This window comes from Hemicordylus capensis, chromosome 2, assembly GCF_027244095.1.
Source record: "Hemicordylus capensis ecotype Gifberg chromosome 2, rHemCap1.1.pri, whole genome shotgun sequence".
Lineage (NCBI taxonomy): Eukaryota > Metazoa > Chordata > Lepidosauria > Squamata > Cordylidae > Hemicordylus > Hemicordylus capensis.
This window is the reverse complement of record NC_069658.1, coordinates 48,644,804-48,665,766: the sequence shown is the minus strand read 5'-3', so window position 1 is coordinate 48,665,766 and position 20,963 is coordinate 48,644,804. Positions and strand designations below refer to the sequence as shown.

Here is a 20,963-nt window from a genome sequence, read left to right as displayed (position 1 = left end):
ATAGTTATACACCACTTTTCAACAGAAGTTCTGAAAGCGGTTTACACAGTAAAATAAAACTAAATAAAGATGTCCCCCTGTCCCAGAAGGGTTAACAACCTAAAACAAAAAAGAAAGGTAGACACCAGCAAAAACCAGTGGAGGGATGTTATTAGTATTATTATTATTACATTTATATCACGCTCTTCCACCAAGCAGCCCTGAGCGGTGTACTACATACTTGAGTTTCTCCTCACAACAACCCTGTGAAGTAGGTTAGGCTGAGAGAGAAGTGACTGGCCCAGAGTCACCCACCTAGTATCATGGCTGAATGGGGATTTGAACTCGGGTCTCCCCAGTCCTAGTCCAGCACTCTAACCACTATACCGTGCTAGCTCTCATAGTATAATTAGTATTAAACATGTTTCTATTTCTATACCACCCAAAACTTGCATCTCTTGGAAATTTAAAATTAAAATCATATATAAACATTAAAATCATTACTATTAAAAGCATTTAAAACCCAACATGAAAAGAACTAAAACTATAAATCTAATAATTAAAAGCCTGGGTGAACAAATATGTCTTCTGTGACTTTTTAAAAGTTGCCAGAGATGGGGAGGCTCTTATTTCAACAGGGAGCACATTCCAAAAGCATAGGGACAGCAACGGAGAAGGCCCGTCCCCGAGTAGCCACCAGACGAGCCGGAGGCAACGGTAGATGTACCTCTCCAGAAGATCTCAACAGGCGATGGGGTTCATGGTGAAAAAGATGTTCTCTGTATTTTGCCCAGAAACGAATGGCAGCCAGTGCAGCTCTTTCAACACAGGAGTAATACTAATATGGTCTCTTCGAGATGACCCAGAGACCAACTTGGCTGCCACATTCTGTACCAACTGCAATTTCTAGACTACGTACAAAGGCAGCCCCATATAGAGTGCATTGCACAAGTCTAGTCTAGATGTTACCAGCATATGTACCACTGTTCTGAAGTTGTTCATGTCAAGAAACGGACTCAGCTGGTGTATCAGCTGAAGATAGAAAACACCTCTGGTCACCGCCTTAACCTGGGACACCAAGGAGAGGTTTGGATCCAGAAGCATCCCCAGGCTTCATACCTGTTCCTTCTGGGGGAGTGTGACCCATCTATAACTGGCAGATCAAAATAATCTCCCGAGTTCCGACCCCACACAATAAGTACCTCTGTCTTAACTGGATTCAGTCTCCCTCATCCAGCCCATCACCACCTCCAGGCAGGCATTTAGGGAGGTTATGCCCTCTCCCGATGAGGTTGACATGGAGAAATAGATTTGGGTACTGATAATATCCTGCATACTGATAACACCCTGCACCAGATCTCCTGATTATCTTTCCCAGCAGTTTAATGTAGATGTTAAACAACATTGGATACAATATGGGGCCCTGAGGGACACCATATGAAAGTTCAGATTTTGAAGAACAGTCTCCAAGACATACCATCTGGAATCTGCCCATGAGGTAGGAGGGGAACCACTGCAAGGCAGTGCCTCTCACCCACAATCCCCTCAGATGTTCCAGAAGGATGCTATGGTCAACTGTATCTAAGGCTGCCGAGAGATCCAAAAGGACTAACAGAGTCTCACTCCCTCTGTCAATTTCCAATTGGAGACCATCCATCAGGCCGACCAAGGCAGTCTCCACCCCATAATCCACCCGAAAGCCAGTTTGAAATGGGTCTAGATAATCAATTTCCTCCAAGACTGCCTGGAGCCGGGAGGCCCCTCACCCTCTCAATCACCTTTCCTAGCCATGGAAGATGGCTGTAGTTGCTTATCTCTGATGGATCCAAGGTAGGCTTCTTCAGAAGTGGTCTAATAATTGCCTCCTTGAGACAAGGAGGCATCCTGCCCTCCCTCAGAGATGTATTTATAATCGTGACTAGGCCCTTTACAACAGCCTCCCAACCTCATAGTATTAGCCATGTCAGGCAAGAATCAAGAGGGCAGGAGGTAGGTCGCACCATTCAAAGCAACTTGTCCACATCGTCAGGAGTCACAAACTGAAACCGATCCAGGGTCACCACATAAGAGGAGTTGCTGGACACCTCGACATAAGACACTGTAACAATTGTGGAGTTTGAATCTAAGTCGGCCCAAATACGAGAGATTTTGTCCACAAAAAACTCATTAAAAACACTGCAGCACGTAATTATTGTTTCCAAGTATTGATCCAAGGGGGAAGGGGCATGCACTAGCCCCCTCACAACCTTGAACAAATTCACCCGATACCTGAACACAGATCTTCAAACCACCCAAAGACTTTGTAAGCCGCCCAGAGACTTGTGTTTTGGGTGGTAAACAAATGTGTTAAATAAATATAAATAAATAAATAAAAATGCGCTCTATGTAATAATCTGTCGGATTCGAATGGAGTCTTTCTCCACTTGTGCTCTAGTCATCTACCTTGCCGCTTCAGTCCCCGTAGTTCTTCTGTACACCAAGAGGCCAGTTTCAAAGTGGGTCGGACACTTAGGAGCAATTGTGTCCACTGCCCTGGTGAGCTGGCTGTTCCAATTCTCCACCAGGGCGTCAACAGGTTCACCAGCAGAGCCAACACTAAATCCGCCCCAGGCTTCTCGGCATCCTATTAGATCCAATCACCTTGTCGGGCGGACAATTCTAATGAGCCTTTCGCCCCTGCGGAGGTGAGATATGATCATGAGTCCAACCTTAACCAGTTGGTGGTCTGACCATGACAATGGGGAAACCAGGAGTCCCCACCCATGGAACACCACCTTGATGAGAGTGAAAGACCAGATCAAGTGTGTGACCAGCAATGTGCATTGGTTCCGAGACCACTTGGGATAGGACCATAGTTATCATGGTTGCTATGAACTCTTGAGATGCCCTGGGCAAATTGGTCCCAAAGTGGACATTAAAGTCCCACAGCACCACAAGCCTAGGAGACCCCAATGCTGGGCCTAAGACCAAGTCCATCAGCTCAGTTAGGGATTCCTCTGGGCACCGACAGCCACTCCACCTCCCCTGCTCCTCAACAGAGTACCCTGGAGGGAGAAGCTGGGACCAGACCAGGCCACCAACCTCCCCGAATCAAGTCTCTGTGATACATATGAGGTCGGCCCCTTCATCCAGAAATCAGATCATGGATGGCTTTTGGTTTATTCTGGACCGACCTGGCATGGCAAAGGAGCAAGGTGAGGCTCTGTGGATGGTTGGCACTGCTCTGCAAGGTCAAAGAGCCAGAAGGGGAAAGAGCAGTTAAGTTTCTGATTTCCCTTCCCCTGCAATGGCCTGCTGACCTGCCATGTTATTTCTTCTGTTCCCTCACCACCACTGAAATAGCCACCCCATAATCTGCAAATATGACCCATGCCTCCCCATCTCCAAACAAACCAAGGGACATTAAAACTAAACTCACCCAGGATTTAAAACAGAAGCTGAATTAAAATACCCACCACTATCACACTTACAAAGAGTCCAGGGCAAGGCTGCCTGGCCCTTGCCCTCATTATCCCCCGAAGTAGCTCCCCTAAAGGGGAACCCTCTTTGGTATTGCCCCTTCAGTAGCGGGCCCAGTGCCACAGACAGCATTCCTACAAAAGGCCCAGAGCTGGGCAGGTGGTACCAGGAACTGCTGAGTCACTCAACCCTGGCCCCAGGCCTTCACTCACTCCCCACAGATGTTCAGCAGGGATAGCTGGCAGCAGTCCCACAGGGGAAGCAAGGAGCAGGCAGAAAGCAGCAGAAGGAGCAAACAGCACACATGTTGCGTGCTGTGTTTGGACTTATTACTTGAAAGACTAAGCTTGCAATAAAGTCACTTGGAGGAGCATCCAGTTCATATGCAGTTTGTTTGCAGGTTCAAAATGCACGATGGGACTAAGATTAACTTATATCTTTCTAAGATATGAAGAGTTAAAATATTTTACTTACCTTCATTTCACCTTCTTCAACCACCAGCTGCCAATTGGCATCACCCCCCACATCTTGTAATGAGTAAGTCATGTGGTTGTGCACCATCTCTTCCACCTTCCAAATAAAAGAACAAGGAAAAAAAGCCACATATTTATGAAAGTCTCTCCACCACCTCTTCTGGAAACAAAAGCCAGTCACCGTACACATTTTTGTGAAGGAAACCAAGATACTTTACAGCAAAACTTCTGAAAGAAACAGATGTGGGCTAAGGCAATTCTGGAGCTAAACAAGCAAGCAGAATCCACATAGGATTTAGACAGAGAGTTCTTCTACCAAGCACCATGTGTCAAAGCTTTTCTGGAAAAACACTGGTTGTTTTCTTCTTCTAAGAACCATGATATGTTCAAATCTGGCAGAAATTAACCAATCAATAATGAAAATATTCTGTAATGCAACATTACATACGAATAAGTACCATTAATGATTTTTATACACATCTTTGTTTTTCAAATAGTGTATTGAGAAAGATATGGGTGCATCATAATATGTTGCCTATTAGATTGGTATCCTCTATAATAAAGAGCCATGGTGTAATCCCGTGTCTCCCTGCCCATGTCTTTCTCGGCCGTTCTGTCCGAGAAAGATACAGCCGCAGAGACACGGCGGCCATGTTGGGGCCGGGAGGAGGAGAAGTGGCGGGCCGAGGAGAAGCGGCTGCTGCCAACGCAGGGAGGAGAGTGCGGGCGAGGCGGCGGTGGCCGCGGCAGGGTGACTGGCCCCGATGGCGGCGGCCGCCACGGCAAGGAGACTGGGCCTGATGGCGGCAGCCGCCACGCCAGGGAGACTGGGCCTGCTGGCGGTGGGGGCCGCGGCGGAAGGACTGGGCCCGTTGGCGGGGGCGGTCTACTAGCGCCCGTTAATCTAACGGGCTTAAAATTACTCGTAGATAATAACTATTTGTAGCCTATTTTCCATGAGCGAATGCTGCTACCAGCTTGCCTTCTATCATCATTACCAACTAGCTGGGGAAAGAGACACCTTTTAAGAAGAGCCCCTGGTGGCGCAGTGGTAAAACTGCCGCCCTGTAACCAGAAGGTTACAAGTTCGATCCTGACCAGGGGCTCAAGGTTGACTCAGCCTTCCATCCTTCCGAGGTCGGTAAAATGAGTACCCAGAATGTTGGGGGCAATATGCTAAATCATTGTAAAACACTTAGAGAGCTCCGGCTATAAAGCGGTATATAAATGTAAGTGCTATTGCTATTGCTATTGCTAAGTGGTGCTTTTAAATTTAGCAAGGCAAGGGCAAGGGAGGCAAGTCACCATAACGTGACTTTCCCAGTGGTTATTTGCTCCCTACCCCACCCCTGCTTTTACAAAACAACTGTGAACCCCTTTGGGACAGGGAATAATTTTTTTGCTATGCAATCCACTCTGTGAAATTTTTTTGTTGACAAATGGTATATACATTTTTAAACAACAATCAGCCAACATTATTTCTTCAGTCTAGATGAGTTACACATTTATAAAAGGTTATTATATCAACCACCACTTGAATTCACACATTTTAAAGTCACAATAATCATCTTAGAAACACAATGATTAGAGAGCAGTGATTAACAAGTATGCAGAAAACATTATCCAATTACATGATTTATACACACTGTATAACTTTCACAAATTAAACATACATGAGTCTTGTGGTCTCCATATGCGTGTGTGACACCCAAAGGGCATAAGGGACATTTCTCTAAACAGTCAGCACAGAGCAGCAGAACAAGTAATGACTGATGTTTCAAAGCTCTATGGAACTGCTTATTATTACTAGTGAAGTACTGTTTGATAGAGATGCAAAGTCCCTAGCCAGGGCTATGTTTAAACAAACAAACAGCTACAAGTTTTCATCACCATTTTTGTATGATTTTGCATACATTTATTTTGCTTTGTTAGTGAAGTGGAGAGGCAAGGAGCTAAGCAGGGCACTGAAGCCAGGCCTCTTAATCTCTGGTCTGGCTTCTAACCTATCTTCAGCAGGTATTGTTCACATGCTTTCAAATATCTGAACATCCATAAGATCTGGGAAGTTATTTTCTTTCTCCATCCCCAGAAAGCAAGTAGGGCCTCAACAATCTGTGTGCCAAATACTAGGTCTGTAAAACAATTCAGCCTCAAAGCATTGAAGCTTAATCACTTGCCCTTGTGGAGGGAGCCTTTCCCCTGCTTATGTCTAATGCAGAGTGGTCTGTGCACAGCACCAGATGGGGCCCTGAAAGGGTAGTAAAGCTGTGGGATGCCCCAGTGATGCTGTGGAAGCCATGCAAGGAGCTGGAGCCTCCCACAGCTTTGCTTCCTTTCAAGGGCCCTCTGCAGTGATGTGTGCACAGATCACTCTGCATGGAGCTAAGTGGGGATAAGGCAGCTTCTAAAGCAGGGCCAGGTGCAAATGATTCGGTTTTGAGGTCTAATCTCCCGCTCAGGCCTAACAAATACCACATTTTGCAGAATCTCAGCATATACACAACATTGTTCATAACATATGTTTATCCATGCAGTGTTTAACAAACAGATTAGACCCAAAGGTACTACAGATATTCAAGTCTGCAATATGTTGAAGCTACTGTACATCAGACCACATGCACTGTGCAAAACCCCACAGACAGTGAGGAGTCACGAACAACCAATCACTCTAAACTTCTTGCTTAGGATGAATTAAAGCTAATCAAGGAGCAGTCCATTCACTTCTTCAAGATCACAGCACCATATCAAAAATATTTTGTGGGCTACTCTGACTGGTCTATTATGCCCAGCAGTTTCATGTGACATGTGCCTGCAATCATGGAGGTCATTCTTGAAGCTTACCATGCATCTTTCAGCCTCAGTGACAGAAGCCACTGAGTCTGGTGGCACACTACTCAGCTAGCAAGTATAATGGCTGGTTCAATTACTATGCCTCATCTGGAGGAAGCTAGAACGGTTGCAAATTTGATCTTGTATCTCAGCATCATGACCTCTTTCAGCAATTAGGTGGTCTACATTGCATATAACAAAACTGGCCAGTGACACTTTTGCCTTAATACAGGAGAACAAGTTGTGCTGAACTGTATTTTCCTTGGCCATCCAGTGACATCCAGGCTAACTCTTTCTGGAACTTCAGTCTAGTGCTGAATTCAAAGATACTAGCCCATTTTCAAAATTTTATCTTATGTTTTTTACTACTCAGAGATTAGGGAATAGTTTTCACTAATGAAAGTCAAAAGCTATAGCAATAGTCCAACACTCAAAAGAGCCAGAGAAAGTAGCTCTGCATAACAGACTGTCATAATTTCAAGCATTTTCTCAGATATGCTATAGTCTTGGAGTTGGACTACATTACAGGCATAGTTTGGCCTTGTATGTTTGTTTTCAAGTTAAAAAGTAATCATGGGAGAAGAATCAGGACCAAGACTGTGATGCCCCAGAGAGGGGTATTGAATGCACTGCTACAGAATCTTGATGAAAGCTGCACTTCCAAAGCTATTAGACTCTATAGAGAAGCTACTTTTGGCTCAAGGGAAACTTCCCTTCAAGGGCTAGTAGTAACTTTGGGGGCACAATTTTTGTCAGGAGAAATTATGAGAAGAAAAGGTTAACTGTCCCCTCCCTGTGTGCCACAGTCCCAATTTTGATCAGGCTATTTAACATCCAAACTAACGAAGCTACAGGCTCATACTATGCATTTTACAATATTTGTAGTTTGGTCCCACTCCCTTCACTTTGCATACTTTACACATCTCTGTCAAAACAATATTTACTATTAATTAGTAGCACCATCTCACTACAAATTAACTAATAATAACAAACAAGGTTATCTTCAGTACTATATGATAATACCCCCCCCCCAAATAAAATTAAAAAAAAGAAGCCATCTCCTACAAGTTTGAAGGCTGAAGAAAGGTTCAAACAAAGACACCTTGGATTGATAAGTCCACGTAAAAGCAAATTTGATCCTTCATTCATACATGTTGAGAGATATTCTCAGAAAACTCAACAGGGCCTCAAAAGAAAAAGACTTTCCATAGATTAGCTTAGCAAGAGAAGATATGCTACAAACAACACACATGCACCCACACCCACACCCACACTTTTAAAAATCCCATTCTGGGAAGTGCACTTCATAATTCTCAATTGGAGCTCTGTAGTTATTAGATTTCTACCTGCAAGACCAAAGTGCTAAGTGTAATACTAATGCAAACTGGAATTTTCCTGTTCTTTAGACCTGAACTCTGCATTTTATTTTGATTTTACAAGATGCTTTAACACATTCTTCCTTGTTTCCAATCCCAGTCTTATGCAGAATCTCCTGAAAATGCTTTTTTGGGGTGATCTCTCAAAAGACTATAGGATCCAACTTCTAGGACAGATGCAGAAATCAGAAACAGCTATTTCCGAAAGTTTCCCATTTTAGGGTGGTTTCATTTCTTCTCAAGCAACTACGTTATTCTCAGCTGTAAGCAGCTAAAGGAAACCCTTCTGTGAGAGAATGGTAAGACAGGATAAGACAGAGGGAACCATCAACGTCTTCGAGCTGCAGATATAGTTTGTTGATACCATGCTTTAGAAAGCTGAGCACTTTCATATCACCAAAGTAAAGTAACAAAATATTGGCTACATCAGAATATCCTCAAAAGAGAATTAAATTTGGAGTTTGCAATGAAAACTTTGCTAGGACAAATGTAACCTAGTATTCAACTTAAGCAAAGAGTTAAGCATTTCTGAACATAGAAGCACTGAAAGCTTCGCAGATGTAACAAGTGCTGCTTAATTCAGAAGTCTCCAACTTGGAGAAGTATGGAGAGATAACAAGAATTAAAAATGTATCTTAACAGAGCTATTTTGAAACAAAAATTCATCTGCATCCTACATGGACCAGGTATCTTTCTGCTTGTATTATGCATTTTCAGAATGCTGGCTCTTAACAAGTTAAACCATTTGTTATACAAGTTAATACTGCTCTGTTTTCCAGAACTGGGCCTTGGCATGAAGTGGTAGGCGTACAAACAATGAAAAAAGAATTTAAGTACTGGAATATGCAGTTCCTTTCTATGGTTCTATTTGTACTGTGCTTAAGGCAAGCACAAGTGATTAATATAAAAAGAACAGGAATAAAGAAGATGAAATACAGCACAAAGTTATGTAAACCCACTCTGTGTAGTCATACAGTACCTGGGCGCTGAATCTGTGAACATCATCAGAGGCACTGACTAGATCAATGGAAGACATGGAGGAAGAGCGACTATAGGGCTAACAGAGACAGACAAAGAAAAAACCAAGTAATCAGAACAAAGGCACAACAGAGCATTCAGTACCAACTTCCAAGCACAAGATAATGAAGAAAAGGAAAAAACAAAAGCACCATAAGCTGTGAGCACAGCAGCAAATTCTGACTTCATGCACCTGTTATGCATGATGTTCCCAACATGGCCCTGCAAAGAACACATTCCCAGGAATGCCAAAAGTGGTTAGTTAGGTTTGCTGTACAGAAGACAAGCTTTTAGTTGCTTCACGTCCATCAGTTCAACACACAGAATCTTTAACAGGCTGCAGAATCAAGGCTTGTGGGAATCTGGAAAATAAACTTGCCCCATGTCATGACACACATTTTGCTTAATTTGCAAGCAAACACACTTAACTAAATGAAGTATCAAGTTCAAAAACTCCCATAAACTGCATCCCCCTGCATGTGAAAAACGATTTGAATGACTTTAACACCACCTACTAGGAACCCTCACAGATTCAAGCATGACTGTACAGTTCTGTCAGTCAGAATACTACAACATGTTTATTCCACTGCAGCCTGGGAAGCATCTTACCTTTTGGACAAATCTGTGAGTCCCCAGACCAGAATAGGCATCCCCAGGTGGCAATGATGATGGCCAGTGCAATCTGACTTTTTCACTCTGGGACTAAGAGAACAAGGTACACTTACTAGTCTGCAACAGCCTTTGGCTGCAGTGTAACAATCAGAAAAAAATGCTAAAAATAATTCTCTATGGCAGGCACTACATGACACCCCAGGCTGTAAGAAGAATGCAAGGCCTCAACATAATGACTGTGCTACACACAGACAGCAATTGTCTCCAGTTGTAATGCATGATTTTTGAAAGAAAGAGAAATAAAGAGCAGAAGAATAAATATGTGGGGAACTTAAGTCTTAAAACTGACCTAAATTCACTGTGTTCATTTGAGAGTATCATGGTTCTAGAACTTTTACATTTATAGAAGTCTGCTGGGCTACATCAGAGCACTACAATTAGTACTACATTTGAACAGCATCAATCCACAACTATGTATGCATTGGATTGTGTTTACCATTGGTTCTTAATATAGCTTCACTGTGACACATGTTCTTCACTTAAACTGCATACTTAAATATGAATTACCTGTTCCTCTATTTTATCTTGCCTATCGAGAGCAGCTTCAACAGCATCAAAGAATTCTTCTTCATTAATCAGACTGTTGGGACCTTCCTATATCAAAGATCAACAAAAGATGGGATCAGACAGGAAACTGAATGTGTTCCAAGCTCCTCTTCATGGAGAAAGTTAAGTTTAAATTCTGAAATAAGCTCATGTAAAAAATAGGGCTACATAACCCTCGCAAGAAGCAGTGTGTTGCAAACTGAAGAGCTGGTCTGTGGTAGCAAGCATGAATTGTCCCCTTTGCTAAGCAGGGTCTGCGCTGGATGCATTTGAATGGTAGACTACATGTGAGCACTGTAAGGTATTCCTCTTAGGGGATGGGGCCGCTCTGGGAAAAGCACCTGCATGTTTGCATGCAGAAGGTCCCAAGTTCCCTTGCTGGCATCTCCAAGTTACTGAGCTAGATGGACCAATGGTTTGACGCGGTATATGGCAGCTTCCTATGTTCCTAAATAGAGTTTAAAAACACAAGGTTGTACCCAGTTTCTTCATCAGACCCACTTACATGAGAGTCAACATGGTGCAGTGGTACTTGCCCATGAAGCTCACTGGGTGACCTTGGACCAGTCAGCTCTCAGCCTTACCAAGTCATGAGTAAAAGAGAGAGAACCTGCCTGCCAACCTAAGTTCCTTGAAGTAAGGACAGGAGATAAATATAAATGCCAATACCAGTAGCGAAACACTACCATGATCTTTAATGAATTTTTTTTTACACTTAACGTTTTTAGTAAGAGGGGAAGAAATAGGGCTCTGTTACTTTGGCCTATTAAGGGAAGAGTTCAAGTTGCCTTAACTTCACACTTCAGAGAGTTAAGCAAGGGACACTAACATCCTGAGAGCATAGAGATTTAAGCTCTAAGACTAAATGGCCATAAATGTGGTGTATCTGACAGAAAAGGAACAAGCCAACACTATATGCACATAGGGGAAGGGGATAGCTTTAAAAGTTATTAGGTCTGGCATGATGGCTTCTGAGTTGGCACGACCAGATATTAATTTATACTGCTTTATGCATTTTGTATGGCTAAGCATCACAAAAAAGTATTTAAAATGAATATATTAATATTAATATACAGGAGATATATTCCGGCCATAGTTAAGCCCCATTAATTTCAGTGGGATATTTAAGCACATGCTTAAGTCTCCTCCATTGAAATTAATGGTACCTAAAAATACTTAACCAGCTGGATTGTGGCATCTCATCACTGAAACATGACCCCACCTCCCACCCTGCAAAACCTTCATGGGAGTTCAAGAACATAGTCCAGCCTGTGTCACCATCCCTAGAGCACAAAGATAAGCAGTGGGGGAAGGGGAGAGAAAGGCTGTTAACCTGTAACTGATATTCTGATAGTGATCTGTTGTATTCATAATGAATGGGTTCTGCACCTGTGCAGGAACCTCACAGACAGATTGACTAGCTCCTCATGACACCCCCTCTGCCCTGCATGTGCTCTGTGCTTCCGTTATTTTCAGCAGTTGGGGTGTCCTCTTGCTCAGTTTCTTGCAGAACATGTGTTGGTGATCTTTTAGTATCCTTGCAAGGCAAGTATGTTTGCTTTAAGTTACTGTTGAGGGGAGATTAGGGTGGGTTTTATGAATACAACGGATCACTACCAGATCATCAGTTACAGATAAGCAACCAGCTTATCTGGATCGTGATCCATTGCATTTATAATGAATGGGTGATTAGCCAGCTTCCCAACCGATGGTGGGCACAGTAGCCTCTGAAACTATGGCAGCACCCGCTTTAGCACACTCTTCCCAAAGCCTGCTTCTTTTGCCAAATCGCAGGTAAATGGCATAATGCTTTATGGCTGCTGAGATGACCTTGTAACAGCTTTACAGATATCAACCATTGACATTCCTGATAGATGAGCTGCAGAAGATGCACAAGCCCTTATGGAATGAGCCCAAATGGTACATGGGGGATCCTTCCCCTGTTTATATGCTAACACAATCAGTTGCACTAACCATTAGGCAAGTCTTTGTCTCGATATTGGTTGCACTTTGGCCTTTCCCTTGTATGCAATGAATAATCTGTTTGTTTTTCTCATGTCTTTTGTGGCTTCCAGATAATACAGCAATCTGCGTTCTACATCCAAGGAATGCAGTGTTACTTATAAAGGAGTTTCTGGGTTTTGAAAGAAGGTAGGTAGCGTTATATCATCATTTAAATGGAATTCCACCAGCACTTTTGGCCGAAATTGTGGATCCATGCACATTACTACTTTATGCAGATAAAACTGAGTGTATGGTCTGTCTGCTCTCAGCGCAGTCAGTTCATTCACACACCTTGCAGTAGTATTACTGCAAGGTGTGTGAATGAACTGTAATTAAGAATGAATTGTAATTAATTAATTGTAATTAAGAAAACTGTTTTCAAAGTTTTCAGTTGCAAAGATACATTTTTTATTGGTTCAAATGGGTGCTCCGTTAGTGATGACAATACTAGCGATAAGCTCCATTGCTTTCTTAACTGGTGGATACAAGCTGTTTAGTCCCTTTAAGAACTTCTTACAATTTGGGTGGGACAATACTGTTGCACCATCCCATCCCTCATGTTCTGAAGAAATAGCTGACAAATATACCTTGAGACACACATTCACCAACCCCTTCATTTTTAAGGTTGTCATATAAAGATAGTTTTAAATTTTAATTGTTGTAATGTTTTTATCTTTTTATCTGTTTTTATTGTTTTGTTGTAAACCACACAGAGAATTGTGTTTGGGGCGGTATATAAATGTGTTAGGTAGATAAATAAATAAATAGACTTGCCTCAATGTGGCTTTTCTAGGGAAAAATCCAAGTTGTTTAGTGTACACCTTGAATCTTTTCCATTTATTGTAGTAATTGTTTCTTGTCAACTGCCTTCTATTATTAAGTAATATTTAACATTTGTGCCAGTACCTTATTTATTAATGGTTGTGGTGGGAACAGGTAAAGAAGTCCCCTGTTCCATACGTGTTGAAATGCATCACCTAAAGATCCCTTGCTGAGTCCTGCACGTGAGCAGTATCTGACATTTTCTGTTGGCAGCAGTTGCAAACAAGTCTATCGATGGATGGCCCCAATGATTGAAGACCTTTGCTAGATATGTGTCATTTAGTTTCCACTCATGGTGTTGGTTCTGTAGAATCACATGGCTGAGGTCACCCGCAAGTACATTTTCCACATCCCTTATGTGGATAGCTAAAGGGTGAATCTCTCAGTCTATGCACCATTCCCATATCTGCAGACTCAGCCAACAGAGGAAGTGTGACACTGTTCTTCCCTGCCTGTTTAAATATGCTATTGCTGTTGTACTGTCCAGAAGAATTTGCACCACTCTCTTCTGAAGCAGCCATTTCAGGGCCATTAACACAGCTAGTAATTCAAGGTAGTTTATATGCATTTGTCTCTTGTGCTTTGTCCACTGACCTTGCACCTGATGATTGTCGCAATGCACCCCCCCCATTCTCACAAGGAAGCATCCGTTGTCACCCATGGTGTGGGGATCAAGGGCTCAAACAGGACTCCAGCCTATAGATTTGAGTGTACTGTCCACCAACACAGTGAGCTCAATACATTTTGTGGAAGTGTTAGCATCTTTGGTTGGCTGTCTGCCTTGGGGCAGAAGTTTCTTAGATGCCACATCTGCAGTGTCCGCATCCACATATAACACACTGTGGTGTTGCACAACGCCATCAAACTCATTAGCTGTTGAACAGCTTCTGCTGGTTGTTGTGGATTTAAGGTGATCTGTTTTACTAGGTTTCTGATTTGCAGATATCTGTCCATTGGTAAGAATGCCCTCTAACTGCATATCCAGTTCCACACCGATGTAACTTATGCATTTCTGAGGTTTCAGGTTCAACTTCTTCCAGGTTGACATTGATGCCCAGGTCCACTAGAAGGCACAGCATAAACTGGATCTGAAAAAGTAAACCTTCTTTGTTGTTGCAGACCATTAGGCAGTCGTCTAAGTATGGGAAGATCACTACGCCTTCCGTTCTTAAGCATACCACCATGACTGCAATCACCTTTGTGAACACATGCAGTGCAGTTGACAAACCAAATGGAAGGACAGTATATTGGTACATTACATCACCCACTGTAAATCTTAGATACTTGCGATGGCTTTCTCGTATTCCCACATGAAGATATGCGTCTTTCAAATCTAACGTTGCTGCCCACTCCTCCTTGCAAAAGAGATGTAGTATTCCTTGCAACTTTGTCATTCTGAACTTGTGTGCCCGCACATACACATGGAGTTATCTCAGATCCATAATTGCCCGTATGCCCCCATCCCTTTTGGGATTTGAAAGTACTGGGAATAAAATCTGGACATTCTTTCCATCCACTGCACTGGAACAATTGCCTGTTTTTGTAGTAACACCTGAATTTCTTCCAGTAACACAGGAGTCAATTTTGTGTAAATGGAGCTTTGAACTTGACTATGTAATCAGTCTCTATAATCTTTAGCACCTGCTGGTCTGATGTTATGTGATGCCATGCTTGAGCATGACTCGCCAACTTGATGGACATGTTGGCAACCACAAAGCTGATGCTGTGTGCTCTGGGAGGTGTTAACTAGTGTCTTCTTTAGTTTTAATTATAGTGGATGGATCTGCCCATCAAAGTCAGTTTATTCTGGTCCCTATTAGGTTTAGCCATACCTTGCATGATATGCAGCATAATTTGCAATCTTTATAGATAGACTTGAGGTAGCATAAATTTTTCTTCGGAATACATCAATTTTTCTCCCTTCCTTTTCAGCTGGAGTTGTTAGATGCTGTCCACCTTTTGAAGAAGTTGCACATTCAACCACCAAAGAGTTTGGTATTGGATGGTGCACCAGATATGTATTTTCCTCTTCCTGGAAAATCCTTCTAATCTTTTTGACGTTGGTTTACATGTCTGTAAAACCTCCCATGATGACTGTGCTGCCTTAGTAATAACAGGCAGCATGGGAAGCGCCACTGGATGTGATGCTCTTGCTTTAGCCATCATATTGTGGACCAGATCTTTCAGATCTACCTCTGGCTGTTTTAATTATAAGCCCAATGCCTCAGCCATCTCTCTTATCTGAGCATGATAGGCTTTTAGTTCCTCTGAGGGTGATAGTGAAGTTTTTGGTAGTACTTCTGCTGGTGGGTCAGTAGGATAATCTCTTCTGCCATAGTCTGTCTCTATGGAATCCGTAGTGTAACCATCTCCCTCATCATCATCATTCACTGGAGGTACTGCGGGAGTGCTTTGTTTCTCACCACTTTCCTTGGTTGAGAAGGCACCTGTGGTTGTGGAACTGAAGCTTATACTGGTTATGCAGGTGTGCCTGTGGCGACATTGTTTGGCAAGCAATTGATGTTACAGCCTGCACTGTTGATGGTAAACAGATTGGCACCGAAGCTGTATAGAGTGTATAGAATTGTGCTGCTTCTTGTGCTATTTTCTTGTTGAGTTTTCCATAACTGATAATCTGCATAATCAGCTGGGTATAAGACTGTCAGGCTGTGTTTAAACACTCAAGAATGGGTTATTTGTCTGCGTTGTATGTTTGCAGTTGATTCTGATGGTGTCAAACCTTGCGTGGCCACATATTGTAGTGGTGATTTCCATGTTAATGGAGCATAACTTGCTATTGGTCTGGAGAAAATAGAAATGGGTCTTGAAACCCCTGCATGATCCTCAGAATGCTTCAGAGGAAACATTAGCTGTATTGGGTTCGATGATGTAGGTAGTACCCTTATTGGTGACATCGATGGTGTTTTTGGTACTGAGAGGGGTCCCTCTTCGGCACTGTGTTTGACATCAAGTCCTCCACTAAGAAAGCCCTGAAAAGTGGATCCCAATGGCATGCTATTTGACGATTCTAACACTGCCAACAATGTAGCTGCTGGCTTGGGGTCTAAGGAGACGTCAACATCCTGTTCTACAGTCTCTTCTACAAATCCCACCTAATCCCCCCGGTCATAGTTACGCTGTGGTGTAACTGTAGACGGAGATTGCATCACTTATGTGCCGGGGATAGCAATAAAACCTTCTTTTATCTGTCTCAAGAGACACTGGCAGAGGTTTGTATGTTCTCTGGAGTCAACCTCAACACAGACATCATTGCCGTTGCGCTCCTATTCGATACTGTTGTTGGTACCCATGACTCCTGTTCTATCTCCGACACTGGTCTGGATGGTGAAGGCAAGTAATTCAACATTGACGTCTGGGCTTCTTGCAAAGAAGTAGGTGATGGAATACTCCTTTTGGAATCAGTTTTGCAACAGTGTTTCTTTGGCAGGGAAGCCTCTTCTCCGTCCCCTGAAGAGTGTCTGTGCCTTTTATGCCTGTGTTTCTTTGATACTGTTTCAGGATGTTTGAATTCCGGTTTTTGGTGGCTTTAGACTGCACATTTGCAGGACCAACCTGAGGAGTTTCCTTTAAACTCGATACCGTGCTCGACATCGATCCTGATGTCGATGGATAAGCTGGTCTCAGCAACGGAGATCAAAGTGCCTCATCATATAATGCCAAATTACAAATCTTTTTATTTCAGTCAGCGACCAGCATGAGATTAAAACAAATGTAGAAGAGAAGACAATCAAATTTCTACTACAAACAATAAAACCAAATAAATTTTTAAAAGTCCTCCTGAACATAGATCAAGGTACTGAAAGTAATACTAAAAATACATAACTAAGAATAAATGGAGACAGCAGGATTTCATACTTATGAGATTATTACATACAAATCAAAATTTAAACAGTTACCTTCCCGACTCATGAATCTGAGAGGGGTTAAACAATTCAGTAGCTGGGGAAAAATTTGTTGTTAGATTTACTGATGATACACAAGTGATCCCAATACCTGCATGCCCACCTGCAGTTAGCCACACTGTAGCTACAAAAGCTGCTCTGGCCTTAAATCCATCACCTATTCTCCCATTATTAAGCTCTTATGCAAACGGAGGACTGCACTACAAAATTTAGCTACCTGTCTGGTGGTACTGGAATTACTTCCTTCCAACAGCCTGCCAATCATCTGAGGAGAATCAAGACCTGGGCATTTAGCCATCAAAGCGTAAATGAGATCCCGACACAGGTCTCTATAGAACAAACATTCCAACAGCACATGGGTGACTGTTCCCACTTGACCCTCCCCCACATGGGCAGAGCCTCTCCCCATAGGGAGTCCCTCTATATCTGCCCTCTAAGAGGGCTGAAGGCAGGGCATTGCATCTTGCCAGGGTAAAAACTCTTCTAAGTGGGGGCACCTCCAAGATAGTGAAATAGGATGCTGGGGCCAAACTATACCTGACTGATTCCTGGCTCTGAATGTCAGGTGCCCTCGCTATAGCCGTTTGTGTCTCAATATCCTCGATTCTCTGTTTGTTTGTAGTAGGAGTTTGATTGTCTTCTCTTCTACATTTGTTTTAATCTCATGCTGGTTGCTGACCAAAATAAAGAGATTTGTAGTTTATAATGTCTCTCGAATTCAAAGCATTCAGTACTTCTGCATTTGTTTGGAGAACAAGCAACAAATTTTACATGTGGATGGGTTATGTTGCTCTCCTGAGCACAGTAAACATGCATCGTGGTTGTCCATCGATGGCAACTTTGATCGGCATTTGACACAGCGTTTGAATGTTTTTGCCGTAGGTTTTGATGCCATTTCAAGTTAGTGTCATGCCGCTCTGGTAAGCCCGTGATACGCCCTTGAATTTTCCTTTCACCTAGTTTTAGTCTGATAAGCTTAAGAATTGTCGTTTTAGCAGTCCAAAGGTCGATAACCAACAAAATCTAATAGTAATTTTCACTTTGAATGTAAAGAACCTATTTGGACAGAGGAGCTAGAGGTGTTGACGCTTAGGTGGTCAAATAGAAACTAAGAGGACCCGCAACTGCTGAAAATAACAAGCACAGAGCACGTGCAGGACAGAGGGGGCGTCATGAAGAGCTAGTCAATCTATCCACGAGGTTCTTGCACAGGTGCAGAACCCATTCATTATGAATGCAATGGATCATGATTCAGATCAGTTATTTACAGAAATATCTTCCTTTTTCAAAGCGGCATATTTTTGATGATTCAAGCTGATTATAAGGTTCACTTGAAGCAGCAAGGTAGACATTTCATCTTCCTCAGCAATTTTATAACCTTAAACCATAATCCAGAACTCCATGTGTATATGCCTGACCATAGTCAATGAAATATGCAAAACAAAACAATGGATTGCACTGAGGACACTCCCTTTCCATTATTCACAGATTACATTGTAAGTGAAAGGTTTCAGTAGCACTTGCAGTTAAGCTAGTGTGCCTCACCAAGTATTAAAAGGCATACCCTTTCCTTGACCCTGAAGAAGTCTGCACTGAAACCTTGCTCCCAAGTATTCACGATTTAAAGTAACTATTGAACAAATCAATATTCAAAGAGTGACCTGCTCTGCTTGATATGTTCCTATGTCTCCCAAGGTTGCCCCTCTGAACTATATAGCCCATAATGAAAACAGTTCAGCTATCGCCATTCATACCTCATAGTCTGGACCTCCAAAATGGGACTTTTTTTTAAGCTCTGTTATAGCATTTTTGCATGCTTCTTCTATTCTCCTCCGTTTTTCCATTTCCTATCGGACACAAGGACAGAAGTTTATTCTTAACCAAACACAATCAGATAGCACCTTCATAAATTACTTAATAAGATGCAGCACAGAGAACATTCAAATTACTGTAAATGCTAAAAAGAAGAATGTCTGGTACAAGTGTGGAAAAGACTATAAATAATACACATTATCAGTGTTGGCCATAGGTCATGGTCCAGAGGCATACACTGCAGCAACTCTGCTGAAGTTGAACAGGTCTGAATTATGCTTGGGAACCCCATCTGTGTGTCAGAGAGTGTCATCGCAGAACAGGAAGAATATAAATGTAATGAATGCAAAAAAAACAACCACCACAAAACCATTGTTAAAGACAAGAGCTGTAGGGACTATTTGAGTTTTAGCTATTCAGTTAGTGAAAGAGTGTAGTGCATTTTCTCTTTATAGCAGTTAACAGGAGAGAGGCTAGAATGGTGCTTTAGAGATACCTAACCATCAGAAAGAGACCATTTGTTGCCATAAGGGAATACGAGCATAATTCAAGAGACATGGGGGAAAACTGTTACAACTATTCTAGAGAAGAGACCAGGAACTGAATGTGCCTCTCATAATTGTATTCCTGTGAACCCATTTTTGCTCTTGCCCTTGCATCTTGGTACTTTTAAAAATGGACCAAGAAAGTTCATTCTTGCACTTTCCTTTTTACCATTCCAACTCCTGACTAACATTAGAAAAAGGACCCTTGTAATCAAATTTACTATAATGTTACATATGCCCCTCAACAAACAAAAAGCTTGGGGTTCCAAATATTCTATCTGTAAAGAAACACAGCTTTCCGTAAAATAGTACTTATGCAGGGTTATACAGTGGCAGGGGGTGGGAAGAACAACAGGCAATTCAAATGACGAGTTTAACTGAAGTTCTAGTCCATCTTTCAATCACTGACAACATTTTCCCCCTCTAGTTATTCCTCATATCAGCAAAGACAGCATATACATCAACATGTATAGTTAAAGGTAAATATTGAAGCTTAACTACACTATTTAAATAAAGGCGTAGAAAATGGATGTTTTAGAGGAAACTAGTTCAAAGTCCACCAACACATGAGAATTGTACTCATATCTTATAAACATTTCTACTAAAAGATTTGTGCTCCCTGTTTTTGAAGTATTTGCTTTTTCTGCTAAGTTTTGAATTTATCTTCACAAAATGGAGTTGAGCTCTATGACCGACTTCCAAGTACAACTGATAAATAGGCTGCTTACCTGTAACAGATAATCTGGTAGTGGTTCTAGACATTCATAACAGTGGGGTCGCTGCATACTGTATGCACGTGACTGCAGCACCTTCACTGTTCCGAGGTCTGATCCGTATGGCGGTCAGAAAGAAACTGAGTAAGAGGATGCCTAGCCACTGCTAGAGGGTGCTGCAGTCACATGCATATGGCGGTTGTAGGCGTTGCAAGGAGCTAAAGGATTCTAACCAAAGCTGGTCTGCACAGGCGCAGAAACCCCACTGTTATGAATGTCTGGAACCACTATCCAGATCTGTATGTAACATGTTCCATTCGCAAGCCTGGGTTCTGTGCCTGCACACATGCGGGAGGAATTTCCAAGATCCTCATGGCACTCGCACTCTGTCCCTCACACTCGGTGTGGCTATTTATTTTGGCGGTTAGAGTGCCTCCGCTTTAGTTCCTCAGGATTGTGCACTCTCTTCTTCTCCCCATTCCTCCTACCCTAGTTGGAGCTAAGTATCAAATCCTGTTTTCCGAACCTGGTTTTCAGGACAAGTGCAAGCCATAGTTTGCAGGTTTCAATGAAGTGAGAGCATTGGGATACAGAAAGGGAGCACATGAGTCCAAGGCTCTTCATTGTTTGTTTACCTGACCATCTTAATGGAAGTGCAACCTACCCATAACTGGTCAAGGTTTTCGTCCTAGATCTTAAACCTACAAGTTATACCACTATAACTTAGACTGTGTTTGTGCACATATGCACAAAGATACACAAGACCCAGCACAAAGGATTAAAAAGCACTCAA

The 20,963-nt window shown here is 42.4% G+C and overlaps 1 protein-coding gene across 3 annotated transcripts in view; it reads right to left on the bottom strand.

The window, feature by feature from the left end:
- CERT1 (ceramide transporter 1) overlaps positions 1–20,963 on the bottom strand; it is a 112,284-nt gene that overhangs the window by 22,521 nt on the left and 68,800 nt on the right. For 2 of the 3 annotated variants that reach the window (XM_053291195.1, XM_053291197.1), the window contains 5 exons: positions 18,855–18,947; positions 10,313–10,399; positions 9,743–9,835; positions 9,096–9,173; positions 3,913–4,008 (listed from right to left, as the gene is read on the bottom strand). In XM_053291195.1, the coding sequence (XP_053147170.1) occupies positions 3,913–4,008; positions 9,096–9,173; positions 9,743–9,835; positions 10,313–10,399; positions 18,855–18,947 (447 nt within the window). The remainder of the gene's footprint in view (positions 1–3,912; positions 4,009–9,095; positions 9,174–9,742; positions 9,836–10,312; positions 10,400–18,854; positions 18,948–20,963) is intronic. The other variant, XM_053291196.1, reaches the window with a different exon arrangement.